Consider the following 13900-nt stretch of genomic DNA (forward strand, 5'->3'; position numbering starts at 1 on the left):
CATCTTCCTTGCCATGAAAACGATTCTAAAAGAGATTACAAACAAATTAATTCTTCATAAAATATATATACCTCTAAGCAACTTTTTGTGCTCATGAATTTCAACCAAAAATAACCGGCTGCAGTATTGTGGCACACCAAGACCATTTCCAACTAAATTGGGTATTAACTATATATGAACCTATGGTGTAAATGTTGTAGCTTGGATAGCTGGAAAAATGTGGGAGGATCTTTAAGAAAGAGGATAAATACATGCACTTTTCACAAATGTCTTAAATTTCGTTTTAGTGATCGTTTCTATTTAAGTACTGGAATGAAATATTTTTAGTATTAGTGCATTTCGGTATACTGTTTCGGGATTAGCTATACATAATATATGTAAACTAATAATTAATAAAAGAAATACATGTATATGTAAGTGTGTATCATATATGTATTTGTGTGTGTATATATGGAAGAATTGAAGATTTCTAAAATGAATATACATTAAAACTATTAAAAAAAAGGTAGACATATTGGTGTCAAAAGATAAAATTAAAAAAAAAAAACATCACAAACTTAAGTTGGGACCAAAAAAAAAGAAGAAAACATAGAAAGCTGAGAAATTATTAAAAATAATAAGATTTACAAAAAAATGAGGAGACATATATGTTTAAAGTTACAAAAAAGTTTAAATTATATAAATCCCTTTTAGATTTTAAAATTATATAATGAATAACATCTATATTTAAAATTTATAAAATTTTTATCTAAACTAAAGAAAATTACAACATGGTCAGTAAAACAGTTCAGAACGGAATGTAGTCCAGAATTGACAGTATGGTGTACCAAGTACTATCCCAGAATGAAAAATGAAGTTCAAAATTATGTTTTTCACTCTTTAAACCATCAAGAGTTTATTTATTATTATTTTTATCCCGAACTATCAACACTGACACACAGTGCTTCTGATTGCTGGTGTGGTTCTCATGTATCGCCTGTTCGTTTTGATGGTGAAGTTGTTACTCAAGTCATGACAATGAGTCCAACAAATTAACGATATTGCAGTTAACTTTTAAGAGAAATTGTATGGAATTAAGTTGAAATGATCGATCTTGTGTTCATCTGTCGACGGATATAATTTGTTGTCTATGATCATGTGAATTAGGTGGTTGCAAGATAGGGTTTTTAATTATTAATTCTGAGCACAATATTTTTAATTATTTATTTGATGGATATAATATTATAATTAAGTCCATGCAGGTAATTGTATAAACATGCATGTGTGTATTTGAATGATTTTCAACATGTTGGCCGGGACGTAATAACATCAAACTAGTGCATGCTTTTGGGAACATTTATTTTGATTAACAAAATCCATAATATAGTAACAGATTGGCTAACTAGTCAGCAACTCAAGGTTAAGAAAATGAGTAATGATCGATATAGTTAACACATTCTAAACCTATCTCTTCTTATTTATTTGTGCTCAGCAGCAAGCATGCATGGCCTGTAATCGAAGAGCACCATCGTCATAAGGATTTTTTCCCTTCGTTTTCTTCGATACCCTGCCTCACGATGGACAAAAGTAATCATGATATTGAAGAAGATAACGTAGCTGCACTCTATGAAGCTTCACATAAAGGGTGTGAAAGCACTATGATCTCGTTGATGCAAAGGGACGCTCTCATTCTTAACAAAATTTCATTGACGTCCTTCACCGACACGCCCTTACATATAGCAGTTCTGCATGGTCACCTAGAATTCACTGCAGCTGTACTCAGGAAGAAACCTAATCTCGCCGCCCGGAAGGACTCGAGGGGTCGAACTGCCCTTCACTTAGCTTCCGCGGAGGGCCACGCCGAGATTGTGAGAGAATTGCTGCAAGCAGATACAGATGTTTGCCTGGCTCGTGATCAAGATGGGAGAATTCCTCTCCACTTAGCCGTGATGAGAGGACACATAGAGGTAATAGAAAAGTTGCTTAATTCCAAACCGAACTCGATCTTGGAGGATCTCGATGGAGCCAGTGTTTTGCACTTGTGTGTTAAATATAACTGTTTGGATGCTCTAAAAGTGCTAGTGGAATCTGCTGATGACAATGGATATTCCCTCAACTCCAAAGACAATGATGGTAACTCCATATTGCATTTAGCTGTGATGCTCGGGCAAACGGAGGTAGGTTAACAATGATCTCTAGATTTACTCTTTTATTTGCTTTAGCAAACGGCTAGCTAGTTATTTTCCATAACTATACATCATCATGTATATGCATAAATTGAGGAAGTAAATTTATTAATTGTACAAGACCAGAATTATTAACCTTTGGCTTCAGGAAAGGTATTTTATCATAGCCCCAGGCTTTTAGTGATCGCATGGATAAGGCTGTCAAACTTTTTCCTAAACTCATTCTTTACCACAAACCGGGTTTTGTCCCGTTTTGGCTCACTGTTGTCCCCTTTTTACCACAAATCGGGAGTTGCTTATGCAGTGCTGTTAATTAGACTTTTTGCAGTAATTGGAAGAAACGGTACTACTGATATATTTATTTTGTGCAGGCAATAAAATACTTGCTTTCAGTATTAAAAATCAAAGGAGAGGCCAATGCCATAAATAGGATTGGTAACAACGCTTTGGATGTCTTAGAGTTAGGCCATAGAGATTTTAAATCTCTCAAAATCCAAGACATGCTAATGGCAGCTGGTGTTCGAAGATCCAAGGATCTAAATTCTCCTAATCTACTACCAACAACACAGCGTGAACCAGCTGCTCAATCAAGCTGGTTTAAGAAATTGTGGGCATACTTTTGTTTGTGCGGATGGTTTAAGCATTTTAAGCGTCACCCATCAGATATGATTGTGGAGGCACGTGGCACATTGATGTTGGTGGCCACTGTAATTGCAACCGTTACTTTCCAAACTGGGATCAACCCTCCAGGTGGTGTTTGGCAAAATGATGGAAAATATAATAATCGGAATTGTACGACGGGCTCTGCGGTGTTATCTGATATCGACCCAGATGGTTACAAAGCCCTTTTGTATTTCAACACCACCTCTCTTGTTGCAGCTCTGAGCGTCGTACTTTTGGCCACCATTGGAATTCCTAAGAGAAGCAAACTTTTTGTATGGCTTTTGACTTTAGCCATGCTTATTGCAGTCACGTTCATGCTATTCACCTATTTTTGTGCTACGCTTTTGGTGACCTCGGGTGCTGTTTTAGAAAAAATCGGCGGGACTTCCCTTTTATTAATATTTGGGATTTGGATTGTAGTGCTTCTGATTGCTGGTTTGGTTCTCATATATCGCCTGTTCGTTTTGATGGTGAAGTATTTACTCAAGTGCATACTCTGTTTGACAATGAGGCCGCCAACAAATTAACGATATTGTGGTTAACTTTTAAGATCAGAAATTGTATGGAATTAAGTTGAAATGATCGATCATGAGTTCATTTGTCGGATGGTGCAATTCCCTTGTTGTCTATGATCATGTGAATTAGTTGGTTAATGCAAGATATGGTTTTTAATTATTAATTCTGAGCACAATATTTTTAATTAATATATATTTGATCGATATAATATTATAATATAAGTCCATGCAGGTAATTGTATAAACATACATGTGTGTATTTGAATGATTTTCAACATGTTGGCCGGGACGTAATAACATCATCAAAGTACTAGTGCGTGCTTTTGGGAACATAATACTTATTCTCGATACCAGAATTAAAAAGAAAGGCCAATGCCAAAAATAAGACTGGCAACATGACAGCTAGCTTTGGATGTCTCTGCATAGAGTACTTGTCATAGAGATTTAAAATGTCTTGAAATACAAAATATTCTAAAGGCCACAGGTGTTAGAATATCCAAGCATCCAAATTCTCCTCTACTATCAGGGACAGCTAGCTGCATTCAGTAGCGACACGTCTTGGTCAATATGGCACCCAACAGAGCATGCAAGGACTGGTTGTGGTTATTAATCAGTTTCTTCATTTAAAGGAATTTTGTTTAATTTCTTGAATGCTAATAAGCAGTATTTCTTGGATTGGGTCTTTACAGTTTCATGGTCAGCTTAGTTACCCATATATGGGTGTTTAATTTAACATTCAAGATGATCTGCAAGATGATATGGTATATGCTTTTAAATTGAGATTGTGGATTTTCACTTCCAAATGGATTTTATTCATGAGGAATAGACTCCTTATATACATGAACAGTCAAATAGCTCCTCACTGTTTCTCAATAATGCACCAAAGCATGCATCTACATAACAAGCAGGTTTCTCGGTAGTTGGAAAGATGGCATGCACATGCACTAACACCGGATGGGGACAGATAGAGCACTTGTCTATTCATTCGTTCTTAAGTTTAATACGTTGGAAATATTTTCATAATAACATATATTATATTTATTATTAAGAATTCGTCCGGATTTATTTTTGGAAGTTATGAATCATTTTGGAAAGAAAGAAATTAATCAAACTTTATAAACAATTTATAAACTATTGCTTATGATTATAATATTTTGGGTCTGCATTACAAGTCAAATTAGATATTCGGCTTGGTGGTATAGAACACTTGAATTGATCTAAGAGGGTAGAGGTCGGGAACACAATACAATAATATACGTACCTTTTTAAGGTCTATTGTGAAAAATGGGCTGAAACACAATAAGATACCTTTTTAATATTGTGGAAAACGGGCTGGGACACAGTCAGCCCATGCATCTGGGCATGTGGCCCAACAGCGCAAGGTGCAGTAGCGAGCCAGCCCGATCGGTGCATGCGGCCCAAGGCGTTTGGCACACAGGTGCTTGCAAATAAAATACAAAAAGCGCACTGGTTGGGAGTAGAACATGGGCAAATATCTAATGGGCTTCACTACAGAGTACAACGTTCCAATCATCTGTGTAAACGTGCCACTAGATTGGTTGAAGAAGGGTCTTTATCTGAAGAAACATACGATATAGCATTCCAAGCATTAGAAGAAGTATTGAAACATTGTGTGGGCGCAAACAACTCTGTTAGGAGTGTTTCAGAGCCCAACACAATGGCAATTCATCGTTTTCTTGATGTTGATGAAGAGAATCATAACAGCAGCATGGCCAAGTTATCTAAAAAAAAGAAAAAAAAGAAAGGTTAGCTTGGGCTTGATGAATAACATAGAGGTGTTATAAGTTGTCGTAAGCTATTTGTAGTGAGGCACCCTAAAGGAGGTCCTATGTTTATTGTAAGGACAGTCCAAGCCAGAAGGAATAACGATTGGGATGCAAGAGAGCTGCCAGCAGATGGTTTGTCCCATTTCCATATTCAGAAGAATATGTTATTTTAAGTTGCATGATAATGGTTATAATGGTATCAATTTATTATGGGTTTTACATATGTAGGAGCAGATGAACTCAAGACCACACAACCTGGATAATTGTTACATACCTCAACAGGAGGAGCAAGGGGTGGTATGAAATATAATGTATCGCCTAAGTAATTTAAAAATGATTTTGTTATAGGAAATATTTGAGTTGTCATAAATATTGATGTTTATCAAGTGGACTTGTTGCATTTTTGTAGGAACTGAGTTCTAGAGCTCCTACATTGATGGATATTTCGATGCCCAAAAAAGTATACATGCTCTGGTATGACATCTGTTGAGGGAAAAATTAGTTGATTGGTATATTTTTGTGAAAACCTGTGTAAAATTATGTTGTAACAACTGTGAAGTGTGTCAAAGTGAAAAAGGGAGGGCCAACTCAAGTCAAAGAGTTCGTTCGACATAGCTTGACACTTCGCTCGAACTACATTCAAATCAGAAAGTTCACTTGACTCAGCTCAACACTTCGCTAGAGCGAACTTTAAGTCAGAGAGTTCCGCTCGACATGGTTTAACACTTCGCTCGAGCTACATTCAAGTCAGAGAGTTCGCTTGACTAGGCTCGACACTTTGCTCGAGTCAATATTCTGAAAACCTAATTCTCTTAGGTTTGAGTGCCTCTTTCCTTGTTTATATAAAAGGAGACCTTTTGGTCTTTCCTTTGGGTGGAGAAATCAGAGCAAAAACATAACCTCTTTCCAAGAGCACTTGAGAGAGTTTTCTCAACACATTCAAAGTTGAATATCTCTTGGAAATTATACCTCCACCATATCACACTCAATATAAAATACCGTTGAGTCCATTGGAGTGGACATGTTCATTGGCTGGAAGGTTTCCGGAGTTGCTGTTAATGTAGAGATCGAGAGGTTCTCGTGGGAAGCTATAGAAAAGTTAGAGTTCCAGCACTACATGCGTGTACAAATCGAGTGGGTCACTCGTGATGTTGCCAGTCATGTTTAGGAATTACAAAAGTTTTGTGAGTGTCTTTATATTGGTTGTAACAAATATTTTCTATGGTAGATTTTAGGTGGTGTCTTACACCCGGAATGATTTTAGAATTTAAAGACGTTCTTCAAATGAGTTTTTACTTCGTGACCAAATCTCTGTATTGATTATTTGTGTAATTTGTTTCATCTTTTAATTACTTACTTGTCAATATATTTTATTAGACCAGTAATTTTGAACTGTACCTATTCACCCCTTCTAGGTGTTGTATTGTATAGAACCACTGCCTTTTCAATATCATCTAGTCGGGATAGTTGTTTTGAATCATCTAATTGATGATAGTTAATACCAAGTGCATTTCATACTTTACACAGGGACAGTTGAACTCGAGTTCTCCTCTACGTGATGATTTTTATGGCAATCAACAGTGTATACAGGGGATGGTATGCTGTTCTTCAATGTTGATAACTTAGCCTAATTTTCAGGAGAAAGAACGCATATAATTTTGACAAATTGTCTTCATTTCCTCAAGGACAGCTGCATTCGGTAGCGGCGCGTCTTGGTCAATATGGCACTCAACAGAGCATGCAAGGACTGGTTGTGGTTAATAATCAGTTTCGTCATTTAAAGCAATTTTGTTTAATTTATTAAATGCTAATAAGCAGTATTTCTTGAATTGGGTTTTTGCAGTTGCACGGTCAGCCTAGTTACAAAGCATGAAAGCACCAGCCATACACGGGTGTTTTGACATTCATGACAATCTACAAGATATGGTATGCTTTTAAATTGGGATTGTGGATTTCCACTTACAAATGGATTTTATTCACGAGGAATATACTCCTTAGATGCAGGAACAGTCTATTGGCTCATCACGTACAGTTTCTCAATAATGCACCAAAGCATCTACAGCAGCTTTCTCGACAATTGGAAAGATAGCATGGCATGCACTAACACTATATGGGGACAGATAGAGCACTTATCTATTCATTCATTGCACTTATCTATTCATTAAAGCAAGAAATGACGATTGAGAGAAAAAAAAAAGAGAAAAGATATTTACAACCGTGAATTACGTAACCGCTTTAAAAAAAATGAATAAAACATGAGATCTATATGAAAAAAATTAATTTTTTAATAGTGGACTCCACTCTTTTTCAAAGCGATTATCCGGCGATTACGCATTTCACGGTTGTATGTAGAATTACTCAAAAAAAAAAAAATCAATATTAAAAAAAAAAAAACAGAATAGAACCAAGTCATGAGGATCATCATTCATTCTCTTTCCGAAAGAGACAATAAATTGGGATCCACATTGATTTCCACGTTATCTATGTATAAGACAGAGTAACATATATATATATATATATATATATATATATATTTAAAAACGACAGGGTAACATATTTACTTGTACAACGCGTGAACGATTTTGAATATTATTTCACATTAATTTAGACCGATTAGACTCACATCTTACGAAAAGCTGTGCCCGTTTGTTTTTGGACGTGCGGGGCGTGCCCATCTCACATCTTAAGGGTTATTAGGATTGTTTGAAAATTAAATTCATCTTAATTTATTATTATAAATTTTTTAAATTTTAATATAAAATATAATAAATAATTTAATTTTTTTAAAATTTTAAATAATAATAATAATATATAATAGTATTTTATCATTTCAATTCAACTGAATTCAATTCAATTAAATATTTAAATTATAACACGGATTTTTTGGACGTGCGGGAACCACCGTCACATGCACCATCAGAGGTTGTATAATGTATGTTAGAGATTCAGAGACAAGGCAAATGGCCTTCCGAGATACAAAAATACCTCGTTATCATAGAAGAATTTCTCATTATCTTTGCATACTGCATATCTTATATTATTTATTATTATTATTTTTTATCAAATATATTATGTATAAATGATGAGATAAAAATTTAATTAATTTTAAAAAAATTAAACTGATCTTTCTTTGAAAGAAAAATTTTGAAAAAATAAAAAATATAATATATAATATATAAAAATGATGAGTAGTAAACTTCGTACACAGCCCACGTGAAACACTTCACCGAAGTACACCTCATCGAGAATTATTGTGATGCCCCTTTAGGCAGGGAGTTCGGCCTTTTTTTTTTTTTTTTTAATATTTTTAAATATTATTTAAAAAAAAATTATAATATTAGTAAATAATATTTTCTCAATCTCTAAATAAAAGAAATAGTGATACGTACTATTCGATTACTACTTATTTACTATTTAAGTATATTTTAAATTTTTATTATTATTTTATTTTAAATTTTTTTTAATATTCTTAATCATTAAAAAAAATTAAAAAAATAGATAACTTTATTAATACTTACTATTTTAATCATTAAGTAAAATAAAAAATTTTAAAAAAAATTAAATATAAAAAAATAATAAATAGATGATAGTAGGATAGTAATTCTATTATTATTTATTTTTTACTTTTTTTAAAATACAAAAAAGGTATTTCAAGAAATATAAAAAAAATACTTTAATACTGTAGGTACACACTTTAATTAATGTCGGTGGTTTTGGCACAGACCTTACAATTTGTAACTCAACAAATTATATTCAATGTTCTCTAACCTTTGTCTATATATTTGTGCTGAGCAAGAGTGGCCAATTATCATCCAAGAATCACTACCAGCACCTAGCCAGCTCTGTAGAGCATCATCATCGTCATCGCGCACGATTCTTTCCATTCATTTTCTTCCCCAATACACCGCCCTGATTTGGTCGCTCTGAAGGTTATATATTTTTCTACTAGTTTACAAAGGGGAAGGGAAGCACCGATCTCTGGTAAGTCCATAATCTCTTTGGTGAAAGTTTCTTCAATTCTAACATTTTAATACCAGCTGAAACTTTCTATGATGGATACAAGTCATGGTAATCATGAAGATTATACAGTAGCTCTCTATGAAGCCTCACTTGATGGGTCTGTAAGCACCTTGGACACTTTGATGCAAAGAGATAGGCTCATTCTTCACAAAATCTCACTTACATCCTTCACCGAAACCCCCTTACACATTGCAGCTTTGCTTGGCCACCTCCAATTTACTAATGCTCTTCTAAAAAGAAAACCACAACTTGTGGAAAAAGTGGACTCATCAGGCCGAACTGCCCTTCACTTGGCCTGTGCAGAGGGCCACACCCAGGTTGTGAAAGCATTGTTGCTAGCCAATATGGATATGTGCTTCGTTTCTGATCAAGAGGAGAGAATTCCTCTCCACTTAGCCGCAATGAGAGGACACGTAGAGGTGATAAAAGAATTGCTTATTGCCCATCCAGGCTCAATCTCTCGGGTGAATCTGTATGGAGACAATGTTTTACATTTGTGTGTTCGGTATAATTGTTTGGATGCTCTGAAATTATTCGTGGAATCCGTAAATGATAAAGATTTCGTCAACTCCAAAGACAATGATGGTAATTCCATATTGCATTTAGCTGTGATGCTCGGGCAAACGAAGGTACGTTAACAATCTCTAGGTCCGTTACATCTTTTTGTTGACCGTTGATCCATGTCGACTTTCCACCGGAGCCTTAGGCTTATTTAGATAAGAAATACTCTTAATTTATTTTATTTTTTTATTATAATTTTTTTAAAATTTTTATATAAAATATAATAAATAATTCAATTCTTTTTAAATTTTAAAATAAAAATAATATTATAACAATATTTTATTTAAATTATCTAAAATCATTTCATCTTAACTTGAGTGCGGATTCTCCCAATTAATTTTAGACACGAGCCTACTCTTTCTCGGATACGACAACACCAGACAGGCTCCAATTTCTCAGGCGGCAACATGTACTCGATCGAGATGCATAGTAGTGACTGTTGGACGTTGGTATATCCACTTGTAGCACTCCCCAGTCCCATTTTGGGAATTAATAGGAATAACTTTCATAAATTGGCCGATAGGTCATAAAGATAGTCATGAGCGTTAAGTTCAACATTAGTCACTTATTAAGTGAATTAAATTCGACTTTATAAATTACAAAGTGCGGTTTCATACCACCTAAAAATAGACGATGCGTCGTTTGTTGTGCCTCTTGTATACACCGAGATCATGCAAAACATGAGTAATAAGCCCACGAAAAAGCATTTTGTATCTTTGAATTGATTGTTTTTGGGTTTGCCTGTTAATGTAGTAGTTGGATGAAACATTAATGGTTGTTGTACTTATCATGCAGACCATAGAATACTTACTTTCGATGCCAGAATTAAAAAGAAAGGCCAATGCCAAAAATAGGATTGGCAACATGACAGCTTTGGATGTCTCAAAGACTTGTCATAGAGATTTCAAATATCTTAAAATCCAAGACATTCTGAAGGCAGCAGGTGTTAGAAGATCCAAGGATCTAAATTCTCCTCTACTACCAGCATTACATGATGAGGAAGCACAATCAGCTCAACCCATTATTGAAGAACAGCCGGCTCTATCAAGGTTTAGGAAATGGTGGAGATACTTTAATTTGTGTCGATGGTTTAAACATTTGCAGAGTCGGGACAATTGGATCGATGAGACACGTGGCACATTGATGTTGGTGGCCACTGTGATTGCCACCGTGACTTTCGAAGCTGGGCTCAACCCCCCAGGTGGTGTTTGGCAAGATGATACAAACAATGGTACTACTGTTACAGCAGGCACATCAATATGTCAATCTAGGTACCAGCACTACCAATGGTTCTTGTTTTTCAACACCACCGCTTTTGTTGCAGCTCTAAGCGTTCTACTTGTGATAGTTAGTGGATTTCCTCAGAGAATCAAGTTTTTTATATGGTTTTTGACCTTAACCATGTTAATTGCAATCTACACCTTGGCAGCCACCTATTTCAACGGACTGTGTTTGGTGAACCCGAGCTATTTTAAAGGAGGACAGGGTTTAGAGGTCATTGTTTTAGTAGTGCTTATGGTTGCTGGTGCGATGCACATAATCCGCCTATTATTTTGGACAGGGAAGTTGTTGTTGAAATTCAGGTGCTGCTTAATTAGCAAGCGTCCAGCAAACGATGCCATCAAGGTCTGAAAGAAAATTTGTCATAGAAGTTGAAACGATTTTAGATCATGCTGCTGGATGCATCATATCTTTGTTCTATACATATGTGAAGCAGTTTGCTGCAAGGAATGGTTGCATTTACTGTTTGTTAATTCTGTTGGCTCTACTGATCTAATGAGTATTGGGTCTGCTGGTAATCGGATGAAATAATACCCTGAAAACCCAATATGTCGACACTTTTTTAAAAGCAAAAGTTGTTTCATTGTTTGAGATTTATTATATACGCCATATATTAATAACATGCAAAAATATGTTATATATTATATATATATATATATGTATATGTATATATGATAATATATATAAACGAGCCCGAACTTGTCCAAAAAAGAAAAAAACAAGTTCGAGCTTAATTTCAGTATAGAGCTAATTAATTAAGCTCTACTGCCATAACTTGCCCAAACTAAGGTTAATTAAAACCCTGATCTTATTCATAACTTGCTCAAACTAAGGTCGACTGCATATTTGATTTATTCTGATTAATTCATACGATAAGATTAGTGCACTGAAGACTTGAATTATATATTACAAGCTAGCTAGCTATTTACGACTTGAAGCTATTATTTGTAATCTTTGATAGAATTGGATATTTTATATGATAAATCTACAAAATGTTGTCAACGATAGATGATTTTTCTTAATCTTGGAAGTAATATATCGATGTATATGTTGTGAGAAATATATCGATGTATATATTGTGAGAAAGCCAGACTATGCATGGCTATTGTATTGATTTAAATGGTGAATACAAGAGTCAAATACTCCAGAGTATAATAAGACTAAAGCTGTAACATTCCGGTCCCAAATGGGTCGGAGAGTTACTATTTGTCACTCAAATATCATAAATCACAGTTCGGATATAAACTCTAATTTCTCAATTACACATGAATCTCAATGTTTAAAACTCCTACTCCTAAAATAAATAACTATAAACGTCACTAAGTCTCAAAATAAACCTCAACCTTTCAAAATACCCAATCGACAAAGTAAAACAAAACTAATGAATAAAAATGCTGAGATAACCAAAGTACCATCTTTGTTCTTTTTCCACTATGCTCACGTAACTTTATAATACATTATTTCTAGTCTTGAGCCCAGTTGTACCATCAAGATTATCTAAAAAATATTATGGAGATAAGGGATGAGTTATCAACAACTCAGTAAGCAGAGAACATATACTAGTATGTAAACATGAGCATTTTTTTCAAAAAGTTCGATATACAAAAACAAAACATTTCATTTTCATAAGCAGATCTCAGAAACCTATTAATAGAAAATCAAAGCGACTTTTCAATCTTTTCATACTCAAAAACTAACTGTTCATATTCAAAGATCATTTTCATATTCAAAAACACGTTTCATATTAAAAAAAAAAACGCTTTGGCATAACATCACTGAACATCTTCGTCTTATCATATTATATCATATCGTATCATATCATAACATATCATATATCATGTTTAACCCACGTGGTAGGGTTGTGATATCCCCTGTGGCTAAACCAGACAATATCATATTGTGAAACTTCCATTTTTCCAATCTCGGAGCCCCGAGTGTACACACAAGAAAGACCACTTTGTTTCCAAAGTGGGTGCACTCATATCATATCATATCATGTTGGTACCAACCATATCACGTGAACCAGTATCATCATATCAGAACCTGATTCAGAATCAGAATCAAAATAGATAAGTATGTCAAAGGTTTTTCATATCCATATCATATCAAACCACGTGCTGAACATATTCATTTCATTTCCATTTGATAAAAAGCATATCTAAATCATTTTTATATTACATGTACAAAAATTCACAGACATCATATCCGCTCTTTTGCACATTTTAGAAACATGTCAAATATTACTCATGTCTACACTATTCATGTCAAAAGTATTTCTTTTCTCTTTCATGCATATCTCATGAGTAAATGCACAACATATACTGAGGTTCTTTTTCATATTTTCCTTTTAAAACAATATGCACATTTTTTCAAATCAACCTCAGTTCATTTATTTTTATGCAAATTTAGTATAAGAATTCCGCTTACCTGGATTTTTTGTGTAAGACCCAGCACACTGTCAGGCTCAGGCCCGTGAAACATGTCTAGATTTAACGTCGCACAGTTTCACGTCCACCTTCCATTTTCATGCATGCCATTCATCCTTTTTTTCCTCTAGGTTTTTATCCTTTACTTCTTATAGCTTATATATATGTGTGTGTGTGTGTGTTATGCATCCTTGACCTAATTTCAGTGCCGCTTATAATATCTCTTCATGCTCTCAGCCACTCAACTTGTCTGAGTCTCCACCTCTCACAGTGAACCTCAGCCAGGCCGCATCACATGCACCAGCCATCACTACCCCGTAAAACACCAAACCGTGGAGCTCGGTTAGCAACCAGTGAATTGCCACCACCAAGTTGATCCACGTGCCGCAGTCCCACCAAACGTAGCCCATGCCGGTACCTCAGTCACTCGGAGTTCACCACCCCAGCCTTGCGCCACCTTCCCTCCGAGTTCCACGTCCGGT

The 13900-nt window shown here is 34.9% G+C and overlaps 2 protein-coding genes and 1 long non-coding RNA gene across 3 annotated transcripts; all 3 read left to right on the forward strand.

The window, feature by feature from the left end:
• The first annotated feature begins 1556 nt into the window (after window positions 1-1556).
• On the forward strand, window positions 1557-3355 carry LOC108983638 (ankyrin repeat-containing protein BDA1-like). Its single transcript, XM_018955340.2, has 2 exons — window positions 1557-2156; window positions 2537-3355. Exons 1-2 carry the CDS (start codon window positions 1557-1559, stop codon window positions 3353-3355), a joined length of 1419 nt encoding a protein of 472 aa, XP_018810885.1.
• A 1850-nt stretch (window positions 3356-5205) lies between these two features.
• On the forward strand, window positions 5206-5562 carry LOC118345968. Its single transcript, XR_004799392.1, has 3 exons — window positions 5206-5262; window positions 5359-5427; window positions 5540-5562. It is a non-coding gene; the product is annotated as an uncharacterized LOC118345968 (long non-coding RNA).
• A 3365-nt stretch (window positions 5563-8927) lies between these two features.
• LOC109016430 (ankyrin repeat-containing protein BDA1-like) lies at window positions 8928-11461 on the forward strand. Its single transcript, XM_018998843.2, has 2 exons — window positions 8928-9779; window positions 10507-11461. Exons 1-2 carry the CDS (start codon window positions 9180-9182, stop codon window positions 11341-11343), a joined length of 1437 nt encoding a protein of 478 aa, XP_018854388.2. The 5' UTR covers window positions 8928-9179; the 3' UTR covers window positions 11344-11461.
• The last annotated feature ends 2439 nt before the right edge of the window (window positions 11462-13900 follow it).

The sequence above is a fragment of the Juglans regia genome, unplaced genomic scaffold (genome assembly GCF_001411555.2).
Source record: "Juglans regia cultivar Chandler unplaced genomic scaffold, Walnut 2.0 Scaffold_6, whole genome shotgun sequence".
In the NCBI taxonomy this organism is placed as follows: Eukaryota; Viridiplantae; Streptophyta; class Magnoliopsida; order Fagales; family Juglandaceae; genus Juglans; species Juglans regia.

Bases quoted from the DNA above. Each gene is read 5' to 3' on its own strand.
- LOC109016430 (XM_018998843.2), top strand. From the start codon at position 9,180: ATGATGGATACAAGTCATGGTAATCATGAAGATTATACAGTAGCTCTC. The intron at 9,780-10,506 runs GTACGTTAACAA...CTTATCATGCAG, and splicing joins TGATGCTCGGGCAAACGAAG to ACCATAGAATACTTACTTTC.
- LOC108983638 (XM_018955340.2), top strand. From the start codon at position 1,557: ATGGACAAAAGTAATCATGATATTGAAGAAGATAACGTAGCTGCACTC. The intron at 2,157-2,536 runs GTAGGTTAACAA...TATTTTGTGCAG, and splicing joins TGATGCTCGGGCAAACGGAG to GCAATAAAATACTTGCTTTC.